This window comes from Balaenoptera physalus (genome assembly GCF_965194825.1).
Source record: "Balaenoptera physalus genome assembly, chromosome: 6".
NCBI classification, from domain to species: Eukaryota; Metazoa; Chordata; class Mammalia; order Artiodactyla; family Balaenopteridae; genus Balaenoptera; species Balaenoptera physalus.
In genome coordinates this window covers 127,994,472-128,012,441 of record NC_138885.1, presented here as the reverse complement: position 1 = coordinate 128,012,441, position 17,970 = coordinate 127,994,472, and the positions used below count along the sequence as shown (strand labels likewise).

The following is a 17,970-nucleotide window of genomic DNA, read 5'->3' as shown; positions in this document are numbered from 1 at the left end:
CATGCCACTCTCTCACTTTGTCACAGCTTACCCTTCCCCCTCCCCATATCCTCAAGTCCAATCTCTAGTAGGTCTGTGTCTTTATTCCCGAGTTATTTGTAGTGAGGTGGATGGAGTTAGAGTCTGTCATACAGAGTGAAGTAAGTCAGAAGGAGAAAAACAAATACAGTATGCTAACACATATATATGGAATCTAAGGGAAAAAAAAAAAAAAAGGTCATGAAGAACCTAGTGGTAAGACGTGACTGGCACTTTGATTCATTCAGATCTCTGCTCAACGTCACCCTCAGAGAGGCCAGAAAATACTTTCCAAAATACATCTCTTAATTTTTATCCCTTTCTGTGGCTTTATCTTCACAGTAGTCACAGTAGTTTTCACAGTGGTCTTCATTATCAGAACATATATAAATATGGAAAATTTCTTTGATTAAAGTCTGTCTTCTGTCAACAGGATGAGCACAAAGCTGTTTGTTTTGCCATTATTTTTGTTTTGTCCACCCCTGATCGCACAGTAAATAAGCAACACCTAGTACAAACGGCAGGTGCTCAACAAGCAGCCAATGAATGAATGAATGAGGGAATGAAAACTTAATATGGATGGTGTTATCCTTCTCTTGGAAATGGTATTCCAAAGTTAGCATCAAATATAGAGTCTAAAAAAGAAATATATATATAGAGAGAGAGAGTCTAATTAATGCTTTATGGTTTTAGGAATGTGATTTGTACCAATATAGAATCCAATTAAATTTTAAATAAACGAATCTTAAAAAGGAAAAAAAATCTTTAAAAAATAAGAGGAAAATAAGCCTCGATGAAGTACCCCTGTGCACCAAGTAGAATGACTAAAATTAATTTGAAAGCAAAAAGAATCCTGACAACACCAGGCACTCACAAGGACGTAGAGCAACTTGAACTCTCATACCCTGCTGATGGGAATGAAAATGGCAAATCCACTTTAGAAGACAGTTTATCAGTTTCTTATTGAGTTACCATACTACCTAGTAATCTCACTCAAGCAAAATAAAAACTTAAAACTTTCTCTATGTATAGTATCATGTCATCTGCAAACAGTGACAGTTTTACTTCTTCTTTTCTGATTTGGATTCCTTTTATTTCTTTTTCTTCTCTAATTGCTGTGGCTAAAACTTCCAAAACTATGTTGAATAATAGTGGTGAGAGTGGGCAACCTTGTCTTGTTCCTGATCTTAGAGGAAATGGTTTCAGTTTTTCACCATTGAGAATGATGTTGGCTGTGGGTTTGTCATATATGGTTTTTATTATGTTGAAGTAGGTCCCCTCTATGCCTACTTTCTGGAGGGTTTTTATCATAAATCAGTGTTGAATTTTGTCAAAAGCTTTTTCTGCATCTATTGAGATGATCATATGGTTTTTCTCCTTCAATTTGTTAATATGGTGCATCACATTGACTGATTTTCATATATTGAAGAATCCTTGCATTCCTTGGATAAACCCCACTTGATCATGGTGTATGATCCTTTTCATGTGCTGTTGGATTCTGTTTGCTAATATTTTGTTGAGGACTTTTGCATCTATGTTCATCAGTGATATTGGCCTGTAGTTTTCTTTTTTTGTGACATCTTTGTCTGGTTTTGGTATCAGGGTGATGATAGCCTTGTAGAATGAGTTTGGGAGTGATCTTCCCTTTGCTATATTTTGGAAGAGTTTGAGAAGGATAGGTGGTAGCTCTTCTCTAAATGTTTGATAGAATTCGTCTATGAAGCCATCTGGTCCTGGGCTTTTGTTTGCTGGACGATTTTTAATCACAGTCTCAATTTCAGTGCTTGTGATTGGTCTGTTTATATTTTCTATTCTTCCTGGTTCAGTCTCAGAAGGTTGTGTTTCTCTAAGAATTTGTCCATTTCTTCCAGGTTGTCCATTTTATTGGCATATAGTTGCTGGTATTAATCGCTTATGATCCTTTGTATTTCTGCAGTGTCAGTTGTTACTTTTGAAAATGAAATGAAAAATGTTACTTTTTCATTTCTAATTCTATTGATTTGAGTCTTCTCCCTTTTTTTCTTGATGAGTCTGGCTAATGGTTTGTCAATTTTGTTTATCTTCTCAAAGAACCAGCTTTTAGTTCTATTGATCTTTGCTATTGTTTCTTTCATTTCTTTTTCATTTATTTCTGATCTGATTTTTATGATTTCTTTCCTTCTGCTAACTTTGGGGTTGTGTTTGTTCTTCTTTCTCTGATTGCTTTATGTGTAAGGTTAGGTTGTTTATTTGAGGTATTTCTTGTTTCTTGAGGTAGGATTGTATTGCTATAAACTTCCTTCTCAGAACTGCTTTTGCTGCATCCCATAGGTTTTGGGTCGCCGTGTTTTCATTGTCATTTGTCTCTAGGTATTTTCTGATTTCCTCTTTGATTTCTTCAGTGATCTCCTGGTTATTTAGTAGCATATTATTTAGCTTCCATGTGTTTGTATTTTTTACAGATTTTTTCCTGTAATTGATAAAAGGGTGAATTTTATAGGGATGTGATATCTCTATGAAGAAAATGTTACCTGCAGTAGAGATGCCACTGTTTATTGCAGAGCAAATAGGTAATAATATCTGATGAATAGCTGCCTTCATTCCTCCTTAACATCATTCTTGTCAACTCTCTGCCATCTTTAACACTCACTATGCAAATCTAATTGCCCTGCTCACATTACAATCTCTTTGTGCAAGAAAAATTTAATTGAGTTTCCTAGAAAAAGGCTAGAACAGCAATAGGGTCCTGGAGATCCTTCTCTGAGAGATACTCAGGACTCTATTAATGGACTTATCTGGCTTCCTTCATTTTATTGTTCCTCTTGCTTTTTCTTTCCTCATCTCCAACACACATTCATGAAAATTGTGTGCAACATTTGAAAGGATGATTTCTTTAGACGGTGTTTTCAAATCTTTTCCACATTATTATGCATATTTTTTAAAATAATATTTGTTTGGAACTCTTGAATAAGCAGATGGCCAGAGGTGCTTGCCCTGCAATGGCCAACCCAGGTTCTCTCCAGCCTCCAGACAACTGAGAGAGTCAATGTCTCAAAATCCCAACACATCTTAACTTCTCTGAGTCTACCTGTTTGGGGGTGGGGGAACGATAAATCTCTGCTTTTGAAGAATGAGTTCATTGTTCTGTTGACATTATTCAATTAATTTTAAGCACCATTCTATCATTAATCATGATACATACATTAGGCAAATGTAGCATTTTGTGTTTGAAATTTTTCTCTTTAAGGGCTTTGATGCTTCTTACCATCATTATACTTAACAATTATCAGAAAATAAAATTTGACAATATTTGATAATACAGAAGTAGAAAATGGGAATCTTGCTCAACATAAAAATTCTTTGCAACCTTTCCATAAAATCTCTGAGGAAAACAAAAGCCTTGCAGAAAAAATACTCATATCATCTAATGGGAAGGACAAGACATGCATGCACATTCCAAAATTCTGAGATAAAAAATTGTTTTCATCATGAAGAAGAGAGAAACATTTGATAGGGAAAAGAGGTTGGTTTCAATTATATCTTGATAGCTGGGAAGGAACTTCTGGGGAAAAGTTCAGGGAGCTGGTGGAAAGATATGAGGAAAAGAATGTGCATTATAAAGACTAGGAGGTGGAGCTCTTTTAGTAATTGGGAGATTCTAGCAGAGGGTGTGTGCAGGGAAAGTATTGGAGACAAAGCCTGGAAAACACCTAAACTGGGCATAGTTCAGTATCCTGAACATTGGAGCTTAATACATATTCATGAAATGATTAACCAGTGGAAGCTGAATTAGGTTCTGTCTTGAATACTAGGCCATAGTTTGACAATAAGCCCATAAAATTTGAGGCTCACTGATAGCAAATATGTCCTTCCTTGTTCCCCAGGGCCTGGTCCAGTTTCCAGTAGGAATAGATGGTATAACACTAATGTTTATTGGGTCAATTAATCAATTGAGGTTAAGGTCTTGGGAGAGAATTACATAACATCAGTCATCGTATTTGTGATAATAATAGCTATTTATTATTCACTATTCACTGTTTGTGAACACCTAAAGTAGTCAGATACTGTGTGTGTTTAGTATTTCTAATGTCTATTAAAAAATTCCTCATTGTGAGTGCAACACCGACCTCATTTTGTAGGTGGAAAAACTGAGTCTCAAAGAGGTTAAGTGACTGCCTTTGGCTGCACAGTTAATTAATGGAAAAAATGGAATTTGAAACCAGGTTTGTCTTCAAAGCCTAGTACTTATCTCTTGATTCTGGTTTCAGTAAGCTAGATGGATTTGAGAGGTAAGGGGTGAAGGAGATAGAAGAGACAGACCATTACAACGTTAACAATTGTAATTGTTAAGGACCCTGTGAGTGTCCAGTCTTCCCTAATTGCCCTTCCCAAGTATCACCCCATCTCTTTTATTCTCTATCACTGCACCATGTTGAATTTCTTTATACTACCTACCACGATTTATAATTAAAAGTGTATTTCAGTGCTCCTTTATTTACTGCTGGGTTTCCATGCCAGATTTTAAGTTCCATAAATGTGGAGATCGGGTCTGCATTATTCACTATTGTATTACCCAGAGACTAGTCTATAGCATGTACTCAAATGTTAAGTGAATTAAAGAAAAAATTAGAGCAGAATATAAGACTAGAAACAGATGAAGAGGTGTTCCAGATGGCACAGACATTTCAAGCCAAGGTAAGAGAGACTTGTTCTTCCATTAACTGCAAATACAGAAGTCAGGGAGTCAGGTTTCTTTTAAGGGCCGGAATTGGGGAGGGAAGGGTTTGGGTTTAGACACAAAGAGTCCAAAGTGACAGCAGGAGATCCAAGAAAAATAACAGCTAGAACTGTGAAAAGCCAAGCTCTAGAGAAAGGTCAAAGATGAAGTCGTAGACCAGTGAGTCATCCCCCCAGGTGGGAATTAGTGCCCTGAGAGTCAGTAAGACCTCCGAGGAAAAGGATTCTGAGGAGTGGGAAGAGCAACGCGCTGAGGCCCTATGCAGAGGGGTTACTCCCTTTTAGGGCATCAGAGAGGAAAGCTAGTTAGAAAGAGAGACATGTTCTCCCAACCTTCTCCAACATCCCCAGACAACTCAGATGCATCTTTCAACTTGCCATGAGGGTCAAGTGCACAGTCTCAACCTTCCGCAGGTTGAACTGGCTACTCCTTCCTGGGTGATCTCTGACACGGATCGTCCTGATCAAAGCACCTGCTTTCTCTTATCACGGGCCTGTCAGTGCTTGTTCTCCCCTCTTAGAGTTTAATTTCCAAGGCACAGCAGTCATTTTTGTTCATCTTAATATTCCCAGTGTCAAACATCAAAAGAGTTCAATGAACCTCTGTTGACCGAACATTGAGTGAAGGAGGAGATGAGAGAAGCAAGAGGGGTAAAATAAGAATGGAGCACCACAAATACAAATAAAGAGAAACTGCCAGGTGCTGTGCGGAGATCAAGAAAATGTTAAGATGGAAAATGTGTTGTCTAAATGTTACTGCATTCTCATAATAAAAGCCATCACCTATCAATCGCCTACTCTGGTAAGAGGGTAGTCCTTCATGAACCTTCTCTTATTTGAGCCTTGGAATAACTTTTTGAAGTGCCTTTAATCATCTTCCTGTTATAAGTGCAAAAACTAAGTCCTGCAGAAGCTGAATGACTTGCCCAAGATCACTCGGTAAGTGATGAGATAGGAGAGAATATCAGCTCTGCCTCCAAACCTCTGTGACTAACCTAAATTACTGTCTTCTCCGATCTAATTACTATTTTTTTTTTTTCTGCTCAGCAATGTTTAGAGCTGTGTCCAGGTTACCAGGAGTCCATTTTCCCCTCCCCATGCCATATCAATACTAAATTCCTACAACTTGGTTCTCTATATAAAAAAGGAAAGTCAGTGTACAAGAGAGCAGAACAATCTTTCTTCATTGTTTAGGACACTCAGGAAATTTTAAGAGAAAATGTGCCATTGTTATTTCAAACTAGTGAATGCACAGCATGTTTATTATTAGCTCTTCATCTGAAATAATTGAACCTGCAGCTAAAAATAGCAGATAAATGAATGAGCCATTGAGAGCCTGGTGAGTTTTTCTCTTTCCCTCCCCCGCATCGGAAAGTGACTGTCTCAGCAGGGAGATTATATTCATAAAGCTTCAAAATCATTAAATTCTCATACACATATTCTTCTTTCAAGCATTCCTCTTTTTCTAATGGCTTGGCTAAACCATTACACCAAAAGCTTTTCACGGGTTAAAATTGCTTAACATATGATTCTAAGTGGTTTATTGAAGCCTGCATTTTTATTTTCTTTGCTTATTTGGCTCTTAATGTATTTGGGAATTGGAACAGCAGAAAGAATGAAAGGAGGAGGAAGGCAGAGAATTACTGATGTTCCATGTAGAATGGCCCTTCAGATCACGTGATTTAATTGTACACAAAGGACAAACTGAGGCTGGGAGCTGGTGGGTAGCCTGACCACACAGACAGCAGGGTCAGGACTGGCACTCAAAGCTCCTGACCACCCAGACCAGGCCCCTGAGGGAGAGATGGGTAAATCCATAGACATATGTTTGGTAGAATCCAAGGATGAGAAATTATGTAATTTTACCAGCTTGCAATGAAGCCATGCCTAATGGGGGCTTTGGGACCAGAGAGCCTGGCTCAAATGCTAGCTCTCCACTAACAAGAAAATTATTGACCCCTCTAAGTCTGGACAAACAGAATAATAATTTTTATAATAGCAAATGTTTATTGAGCACTTGCTATATGCCAAGCACTGTTTTAAGCGCATTTCACATATTAGCTCTCAAATTCTACCTCATAACTCTAGAAGTTTAATTCAGATAACATCTATTAGGGCCTAAGCCCAGAGAGTTCTCAATTAAATGTATTATTTCTTGGTCAGTAATGAACGAATATAAGTATTAAATAATTAATAATCTCTAAATATCAATGAAATGTATTTTAATTATTGATAAGATCAAATAAACTATTTTTTAAATTATGATGAATAAAATTCACATTTTAAAATTACACCGTGAATGAATATTCTCATGAAAGATGTTCTCCTCAAAACATTTGTTCTTAAGCAATTGAAAGATTTAGTTGGCACTTTAAATTTCACTTCCTCTCTCTGACATTTCTGTTTCCTCTAAAGCAAAGATGGACCTTTGAGAAGACACTCAGGATCCAAAGGATATGGAATAGCCAAGTGGGAAGTCTTTCTAGCATTTTCCACTGAGTAAGCAGGTCCATAAAGCTGTTGACTTTTCCCCTCCTCTTAGGATAGGGCAGAACAAGATCTTTGTATATGTTTAGTTATTATTTATGTTTAAAATAGGTGCAAAAAATGCCCTTATAGTAGAAGACTCAACAAATTAATCTTTCTGTGCTATTTCCCTATATTAGAGAAGTTCAACACAGGAGAAATCTGTTAGGTAGCTGACAATTCTCTCAGTCCGCCTCATCATGAGACAGTCTTTTTCATGGCCTTGGGAATCTTGCAGTGTGGAAGTGTCAGGCTGATGTCTTTTGGCATTTCCATCTCTGACTCTCTGTGTTTCACCTCGAAAATATGCCAGTCCAGCCCACCACTTTTCTGGAAGACCTAAGTGAATTGTGTCTGAACTCTGCCCCCCTCTTAGGGCTGACTTAAGACAGGAATAATTCATAAGCTCCGGTAAGTGGCAGTTGTTTTCTCCTGTTGACACACAGTTTGTTGCAACCATCATACATGTGCCTTGAATACGTTAGAATACAGAAAAGGTCCAGGGCCTAATTTCTGTGGAGTGAGCTTTGAAATGGCTAAGAAGGGACTTTTAGTCAGAGAAGTTATTAAACTGCATTGCAGAGTATTCTTTAATTATTTATTTATTTATTTTTGGTTGTGTTGGGTCTTCGTTTCTGTGCGAGGGCTTTCTCTAGTTGCGGCAAGCAGGGGCCACTCTTCATCGCGGTGCGTGGGCCTCTCACTATCGTGGCCTCTCTTGTTGCGGAGCACAGGCTCCAGACGCGCAGGCTCAGTAGTTGTGGCTCACGGGCCTAGTTGCTCCGCGGCACGTGGGATCTTCCCAGACCAGGGCTCGAACCTGCGTCCCCTGCATTGGCAGGCAGACTCCCAACCACTGCGCCACCACGGAAGCCCCAAAGTATTCTTAAAGGGTATGTTCATTTGATGCTTCCATTTAAAATCTCTAACATTATTATGATGCAGAGTAAACGTAGTTATGTTTACAAAAATTAGAGGCACATAACGCTTCAGAAACATACCCCAAATCACACCTATCTGTAGGGGTTATGCAAGGCAACATTGTTAAATGATTTCACTCACAGACTTGGTGTATTCAAAACCAAATTCAAAGTCCAGCTCTGAGCAGCTTGGGGCAGGAACTCAAATCTCTCTGAACCTCAAGGTCTTCATCTGCAAAATGACAATTGCCACGAAGATCCTTCTCTTTAATTCCTACCTTACAGTATTGCACTAAGGATTAAATTTAAAAGTAATAAATAAATAAATAGATATATGAAAAATTTAGCACATTTCCCAGCACATTCTAAGCACACAAAAAATAGTAGCTGCAACTATTAATACTACAAAATGCTGAACTGAAGTTACACCTTAGGTCAGAATATTTGCTGAAGAAAATTTGTCTTCATACATCTGAAATGCTTTCAATCCACTAATTTCAGGCAAAGGCATCCAATTTTCTATTTTCCTTTGAAGTTCGTATCAAATAGTAACAATGAGAACCATGTATTGAGAGGATGACTTGTCATCTTGCATGCTGCAGTGTTTGACACCTGTCATCTCACTGAATACCCCAACGATCCCCCCACCAGGTGGGTGTTACTCTCTCCATTCACAGGTGTAGAAACCTAGACTCAGGATTTTAGGCAACCACCCAAGGTCTTCCTGCTACTAATGACCAGGTTTGGATTTCAACGCAGTTAGATCACTAATGTCCATTCTCTTAAATTCTATTCTAAATATGCTGAAAGTAAAAGTGAATGGCAGTGGAGGAGGTGGACTGAGAAGATTTTTCTTCTTTAAATAAAGTTAGTCTAGATCAATGGTTCTCAATTTTATTTTGTTTGGACTCAAAATTCCTTTGCACACTAAAAATGTTGGGGGACCTCATGAAGCTTCTGATTGTAGGGTTTATACTTACTGATATTTTCCATATTATAAATTAAAGTTAAGAAAATTTCCACACGTAAGCCATATCATATGATATTTGTCTTTGTCTGACTTACTTGCAGAATCAAAAAATTGATACAAATAAACTTATTTGCAAAACAGAAACAGACTCACAGACTCAGAGAACAAACTTATGGTTACCAAAGGGGAAAGGTGGGGGGGAAGGATAAATTGGGAGTTTGGGGTTGACATATCAATACTCTGTAATAACATACATGGGAAAAGAATTTGAAAAAGAATAGATACATGTAAACTGAATCACTTTGCTGTACACCTGAAACTAACACAACATTGTTAATCAACTATACTTCAATATAAAATAAAAATTATAAAAAACAGCTTTTGCTATATACTAAATTGTATTTTCAGCATATTTTGATGCCACATAGAAAGAAATGAAAATACTGAAGCTTAAAGAAACTAAATAAAGTTATAATTCATAGAAAAAAAGCTAAGAAAATTCTAAATATGTGTAATTTTAAAATGACAGTAACAATTTAAATAACCATAATTTATTCTTTGAAAATAATTTTAAAATAATCATAAACACATTACATGTTAACATACATATTTTTATGGAAAATATCTATGTTTTCCAAAACAAAACATTTTAGTGAGAAGAGTAATTTCATCTTACATTTTTAGCAAATCTCCTTAATAACTTAAAAGAAGACAGCTAGACTCTCCTATTTGCTTCTGCAGTCAGCCTGTTACACCATCACACCTCGTGAGGACCCTGAAGATCTCCACTGAGTACTCATGAGATAATTCGAATGAAAAGGGCGAATAAAATCTTAGTATTATAAAAAGCATAGTTTGACTGCTGGACTCTCTGAAAGATCTCAGTGACCCCCTAGGGGGTCCCAGCTCAAACTTTAAGAACCACAGTTTAGATAAAATCTTGAAGAGACCTGAGAGGTTCCATTGCCAACTTGAATCTGCAGTGATAACTGAAGTTCATCATTCAATTACCTTCTCATCAAAGTGTCTCTTTGTACTGTTCTGGAAAAAAATGATGAGCGTTTGTCATCTCCAGGAATAATAAACATTGAGTGGGAAAAATATTTAAAAAGTAATAATATCACTTAGCTGAAACAAAAATGTTATAGAAAAATGTGTCAGACATATTTGGTTAACTCAACATGCAGAGACAAAATTAATGTACTTTTATCTTTATAGAACAAAAGAAGACATTACTTCACTGTGCAAATGAAATGTAATTGAAGTGTCATTCTATTTTTGTGGCATTAACCAAACTGATTAAATGTGTTATATTACTTAAGTGAAGGTAGTTGTCAAATAGTAGCAGACATGTACCCTAATAAAGCAGAGGGTACCAGGAGAGCATTGGAAATCTTATATAAGATGAGAAAAATCCTATGCAATATTTGAATGGAGTTAAGACACATCAGAAGTTGAGTCATTTGTTTGTTTATGAGATTGCATCTCCAAAATGTTTTGGCTCAGAAATGCAATTTTTCTTCATTGCTTTAAAATCAAAGCCCAGAAACAAGGCATTTGTAAATCATAGTCGGTGTTGTTCATTTATGTACTGAAATTGATTTTACTTTACCATACTGCTTCTACAAGGGAAAGGGTTGTTGTAAGACACTTACTTATTCCAAATAACTTTAAAATTTAATATAGTATCCTAAGTGTTCCAGAAGAACTGTGCCCTATTTCACAGACATACTAGCAAAGCTGAAGAACTAAAGAATCATAATTTCGGTAACAGTATTGCACCAAATGGAAAAACTACATTTTTTTAATCGAAATTGTCATATTGTAGAATGTAAAAGAGTTCCAACACTAAATGAAGTTTGATTCCCCATTGCCAATTGAACCACACCCAGAAAAAATCACTTGATTGCAAATTATGCAAAAGTCACAGGTACACTGAAGTTTCCAGATGCTGAATTAGATGAGAGAAGAAACAACAGTATTCACTTCAATGTATCCCTCTAAAGGGGGTTCCTGGTTGAATATTTTACACATTCTAGAGGTGCTGTTATCCTGGAAGTTTTTTCTAATATCCAGATGCTCTGAGGCAAACAAAACACTTACAGATTCTTCAGAAAAGAGTTCCTTGTTTAAATAGAAAATCTTGCCAATAACACTGAGAAGTTTGTCTTGGTTCCCTCAGGTTCTCCGCAGCAACAGCCTGCTGGAATCTACAGACTACTGGCTGCAGAATCAGAGGACGCCCTGCCAAATTGGTTTTGTGGAAGACAAGTCTGAAAACTGCGCTTCTGTAAGTAAACACAACTCTGGGGATGCAGGCTGAGAAAGTGGGGAGTCGGGCATATGTAGTCATACCAAGGACATAATCATTAAGTACAAGATTTGGAAAGCATCCTTTGGAAAATACATAACTGGTCTATACAGTGTTAACAAAATAACAGGCAGAAGCTCATGATTCTTCTGCTTTGCTCATTTCAACAGGTAAATTAATCTTATCATTTCTCTGAAAAGGAAAAACGATGTTTTCATTTTCAAAATTGACTGTGTAAAAGATTCAGAAATAGCATCGTATGATGAGAAATAAAAGCCTATTCAAGAGTGCTCTTGGATTCTTTTCAATATACTTTATAACTTCTACTAGTAGGTATTTTCCAACATGAAAACTGTGTAAAAATGTTCTACCATTCTTATAAGTTATAGTCATTATTTGAAAACATTTTCAACATAAGAAATATACAGGCATGCTTTTTAATATTATATACTGGATCTGAGCTTTACGTATAAAACCCTCCTTTTTAAGGGAAGAGACGTCCTTACAGATAAATATTTCTTGTGGCTTAGAATGTAAGGGCGTATTGTTGATACGAGAAATCAACAACGTGATTTCTGCTTCCTATATGAAGTAGTCTGCTTCCTATATGTTCTACAAAACTATATGTTTCATTTTAACTGCAATCACCTAGCTCTTATGGGGTCATGATTACAGAGACTGGGGGAGAATATTTCCAAAGAGGAGAGAAATGTAATTCTCATGACTAAGTTGAGAGCATCAGCTCTGAGCTATTCCTGGAGGTAAGTTGCAGGCCAGCATTTCTGTTAAAAGAAAAAAAAAGGAAGCTGAAAATGGGATGGAGGAGCTTTTTATATATAATGAGCAGAACCAGAACGGGCAGACAGGATGTAAAACATTTCACACTGCAGAGTCTCATAGCACAAGGAAAGCAGAGTCCATTCAACAGACTTAATTCATTCTCTTTGTTTAGGCAAAATGATTTTGATCCTGCTATTTTGGGGACTTTTTAATCCCTTGTCCAGAAAACCAGTTGATGGCTAAAAATCTTTGGCAAAAAACGAAAAAGGATTTAGGTGGCAAGTAATTTAACAGCGATATCTTCTTTGCAAATTCAATTCTGAGATGAGGTGGAAAATTCAGGCATTTGCTGATATGGATCTCTAATTACACAGCTTTGAATTGTAAAAGGAAGAGAAATGGAGAGTAAAAGCTATCAGCATCTACACTTTAGTCAAAGTTGTCATCCAAGCAGCTCCTGTATTAAGGAGTCTGCCATTTGGAGAAGGCACCAAAGTTGGGGCACTAAAAATTGTGTAATAAAGGGCAAAGAGGCCTTTTCTAAACTTTATATTTTTGGAATCTATATTGCAGATCTACAATTAGAAATGGTAAATTTATAGCCAAATTTAAGATTACCATTGGATCTTCCTAAGTATAAGAAAACTCTACTCACAACCCCACCAATCCCAATGAACTCAAATTTGGACTTAAAACTGTATGACTTTCTATCTTAATTCTTTGTCCCTTTATAGTTTCAGATGACATCAGTGAGCTTGAGCTAGCTGATTCATACTGCCTTTATGGTTCTTTCTATACTTCCCCAAAGGGGAAAAATCTCAACACAAGTAAAAGGCATACTGGAAGGTTAGTTTTCCTGCAAGAGTTTATAATAAATGAAACTGACACAAATGTTAAAAATTATCCATGACTCTAAACTTTAAAAAAATTTCAGAATCCCTATGAAAAATGAACCCTAATCTCTCAAAAAGTATCTTGTAGTTACTTTTTCTTAGTTTATGAGTCCGTTTGTCTCTTTCTTACTTGGCACAGATTTCTGGGGTGAGGAGAAGAAACAGAATCCAGAGCAGGACATTGCTGAGGGGAAGCTATTATCTAGAGGAAAATAGAGTTGATCTACAGCAATGCTTGACAGGACAAGGATCTTTTGATCAAAACAGCCATACACAAGGAAGGAGTCACTAAGATGGTCAGGGAAAAAGTACTTAATTCCTTTTCAAAACAAATTACCCACAAAAGGATAACAATGAAGTTGTAATTTAAATTAATAGAACTGTATTTTAAAATAATATCTTCATTAAAGTTTAATTTAAAAAATTAGTCTAATGAAATAATCCCAAATCTGAATCTATTAACAAATAATCACAACAGATTCTGAGGAACCTGTAGCAAAGCTGTCCCATATTTTATTGCTTTATACTCTATTCATAACTCTGGGGTACCCCACCCTATGTTCATTGTTGCTTCTTTAACTCATTTCTTCCTGATCAAACTCAGTAGCCAACCTTTTTATATCCAATTTTGATTGGCTTGGTATCCATCATACTGAACTCCAAGTATCTGGATTTGCAGTTTCTCAGAACTAAGTGCCTCCGAGGACCAATGTTTTCTGAATTGAAGATGTTCATTTAGAATTTTTATTGAGGGACAATCTCAGGCATAGAAACCCTTCAGGGTGTTATGGGCATGGGTCAGTACAGCTGCTTGTTCTCAAGCATCAAACAAGCTTCAAAAATAAGTTTTGGTCATTATCTCAATAAAGAACTGCTTTCATTTCACAGGTAAAATGAGGTGTCTTAGTGAAGAGCAGTTTGAAGCTGTCAGAAATGGGCACTCTGTAATGACCTATATGGGAAAAGAATCTAAAAAAGAGTGGATATATGTGTATGTAGAACTGATTCACTTTGCTGTACAGCAGAAACTAACACAACATTTTTAATCAACTATACTCCTATAAAAATTTTTTAAAAATAATAAAATGTTTAAAAAAGAAATACTATAGGCCAGCCAAACATGAAGTCTGACTCAGAAGGCCCCTGAAATTTACCCTTAAATTTTTTTCAAAAGATATCAAATATGAAAACTGTGGTTTTGTTTTTGTAAATAGAGTTCTCCAATCAAGCTATACAATTTTATTTTATTTCTGATTTGCCATTCTGAGAAAAAAATCATATACCAACCTTCACCGTGTTCTTTTTTTAACCTAATTATTTAAAAGGGAAATGTGGAGGAGGATAATGAAATTGGAAGCCAATGTTCAAACCCAACAACAGAAGCATTATCTTAGTAGAGGTCCTTAACATGAGTGGTAGGATTTGGACTTTTCAGGACCCCTGACTTTTTTAAATTAAAAACTAATTTAATTACTTTTTAAGGCCCTGTTGCTCTTTACTAGAATTTAATTTTTTATATTTCAAGAACCATCTTTTGGTTTAATGCTTCATTAAAATTACCTTGACAATTCACATTATTTCTTTTTTTTTTTTAATTTGAACAGACTTATATTTACAAAAGAAATTGAACATATAGTTTTCTTTTCTTTTTTTTTTTTTAATTGGGGTATAGTTGCTATTCATAGTTACAGTCAGACTTTTTCCTTACTGATCATTTTAAGACTTTAGGTTATCATCACCCCGCAAGTAAATTATAGCCTCTAGAATGCATTTTAATCGATGAATCATGGCATTTGAAAATGTGTTATATTTGCCATAAATTTGTAAATAAATGAATCAGATTCTCAAGCAGCCTTCAACATTCTGTACATGATATTGTAAAACTACGAAGATATTTGACAGCTGTTCAGTGAGTCTCTGATACGAATGCAACCCAGTGGCAACAATGACAAAATGATATCTTGAATGACTGCTTTTTATTTTATATTATTTCTTCAAATATGTCTGGACCTAGTCTATTCTGAAACTTAATAGAAAAGTTAAAGAAGAGACAAACACCCCACTTGATAAGTTAGTCTATGGAAAAATCTAGATTTACATGATTAAGGAAATATATAATTATGGAACTGTGAAAAGACATTTACATTATCTATTCCAGATATTTGCCAAGTTTTCAAACAACTTTTAATGGTTTTTTTCCTAAAAAAATCAACTTTTGAACTTATTTTTTAATTCTTTAGACTTACAGAAAAATTGCATGAAGAGGGCAAAGAATTCCCAGATTCCCTAAATGCTAAAATTTTACTGCATTAGCTTTACCCTCTTCTTTGTGCATGCATTTATTGATACATCTGTGTGTAAACATACATATATGATTCTTTTTCTAAAACTTCTAAGAATGACATGATGCCCCTTTATCCCTACATACTTCTGTGTGAAATGTAAATATTTTAAACTCAGGTTGAGCCCAGAGTTGCAGAAACCCTTGTTTAGGCTACTAATTCAGTTCATTTACTTTGTTTACTGCCTCAAGGAATTACAATGTATATCTAAGCAATATTCTTTAAATATTTATTCAACGATTTTCAAGGAGAAGCTAAATGCTGCCTGCATAAAAGTGAAAAATCAAACAATGGTGGCAGAGTCAGCCAGACTGAACAAAACAGAAGCTCTAGATAAAACAGACAAAGCAAGTCTGCACTGGGGCAGTAGAGCTGGTCCATTTGACCTCACCTCACCCTGGGCAGTAGCTCCGGACACATTTTAAAAATCCAAGAGTCCCAGAGAAAACTTTTGAGTCTCAGTCAAATGAGAGTTCCACTGAACTTTCCCAAGCTTCTAGAAGCCAATAAATTAGAAAGGACACTTTATTGGGAAGCATGACACAGAGGGATGGTAGAGAAAAGAGTCTGCCACCAAAGAAACTAGGTGGCTCTATATCCACGAAAGTCATATGTAGGAAACCAAAACCTAGAAAAGTGATCAATAAAACTGAGAAGGAGCTTTTGATAAATAATTTGAGGGCTGAGCCTAAAGTGTGTGGCCAAATAATACAGTAGTAATTTGGAGGTAGGTCTTAGACCTAGTCCATAATATTTATCAATGTCTTAGATCCTGAAACTATTAAAGAGAAACATTTTATAAGTTTATTTTGATTGAAAATTGAGTCCAAATTCTACCTTATAAGTTGTAGGTAAAATGTTACATAATAAAAATTAAGATCATTGACTTTGTTTACTGCCACAAGGAATTACAATATATATCTAAGCATTAAATAAGTGGATTGAGACTTCCAATAATTCATAATAGAAATAAAAGCTCACAATGTAATTATTAATTTAAAATATGCTTCAAAACTGTACATACTGTATATTAAACAGGACATATTCTTAGAGGAAAACATAGGCAGAACACTCTATGACATAAATCACAGCAAGATCCTTTTTGACCCACCTCCTAGAAAAATGGAAATAAAAACAAAAATAAACAAATGGGACCTAATGAAATTTAAAAGCTTTTGCACAGCAAAGGAAACCATAAACAAGACAAAGACAACCCTCAGAATGGGAGAAAATATTTGCAAACAAAGCAACTGACAAAGGATTAATCTCCAAAATATACAAGCAGCTCATGCAGCTCAATATCAAAAAAAACAAAAACCCAATAAAAAATGGGCAGTAGACCTAAATAGACATTTCTCCAAAGAAGATATACAGATTGCCAAGAGGCATATGAAAGGATGCTCAACATCACTAATCATTAGAGAAATGCAAATCAAAACTACAATGAGGTATCACCTCACACTGGTCAGAATGGCCATCATCACAAAATCTACAAACAATAAATGCTGGAGAGGGTGTGGAGAAAAGGGAACCCTCTTGCACTGTTGGTGGGAATGTAAATTGATACAGCCACTATGGAGAACAGTATGGAGGTTCCTTAAAAAACTAAAAATAGAATTACCATATAACCCAGCAATCCCACTACTGGGCATATACCCTGAGAAAACCATCATTCAAAAAGAGTCATGTACCAAAATGTTCATTGCAGCACTATTTACAATAGCCAGGACATGGAAGCAACCTAAGTGTCCATCAGCAGATGAATGGATAAAGAAGATGTGGCACATATATATAATGGAATATTATTTAGCCATAAAGAGAATGAAATTGAGTTATTTGTAGTGAGGTGGATGGACCTAGAGGCTGTCATACAGAGTGAAGTAAGTCAGAAAGAGAAAAACAAATACCATGTGCTAACACATATATATGGAATCTAAAAAAACCAAAAAGCGGTTCTAATGAACCTAGGGGCAGGACAGGAATAAAGACACAGACGTAGAGAATGAACCTGAAGACATGGGGAGGGGGAAGGGTAAGCTGGGACGAAGTGAGAGAGTGTCATGGACATATATACACCACCAAATGTGAAATAGATAGCTAGTGGGAAGCAGCTGCATAGCACAGGGAGATCAGCTCCTTGTTCTGTGACCACCTAGAGGGGTGGGATAAGGAGGGTGGGAGGGAGACGCAAGAGGGAGGGGATATGGGGATATATGTATATGTATAGCTGATTCACTTTGTTATACAACAGAAACTAACACAACATTGGAAAGCAATTATACTCCAATAAAGATGTTAAAAAAAAAAAAAGGACATGTTAATGGATTGAATGAAGGAAAGATAAGTCAAGGATAACTCCTACGATTTTGGCATAAGCTCCTAGGTGGATGGAAGTTTCATTTACTGTGATGGGGAAGACTGAGGGAGGGGGGAACTGGTTGGAGGTAGGAGGAGGGGGATGGTGCTGGGTGTCTCTTAGTCATCCAAGTGGAAA

At 36.1% G+C, this 17,970-nt stretch overlaps 1 protein-coding gene across 5 annotated transcripts in view; it reads left to right on the top strand.

The window, feature by feature from the left end:
* The window catches only part of SPHKAP (SPHK1 interactor, AKAP domain containing), a 167,922-nt gene that overhangs the window by 45,404 nt on the left and 104,548 nt on the right, over nt 1-17,970 (top strand). For all 5 annotated transcript variants that reach the window (XM_082464601.1, XM_082464599.1, XM_082464603.1 and 2 more), the window contains one exon: nt 11,333-11,440. In XM_082464601.1, the coding sequence (XP_082320727.1) occupies nt 11,333-11,440 (108 nt within the window). The remainder of the gene's footprint in view (nt 1-11,332; nt 11,441-17,970) is intronic.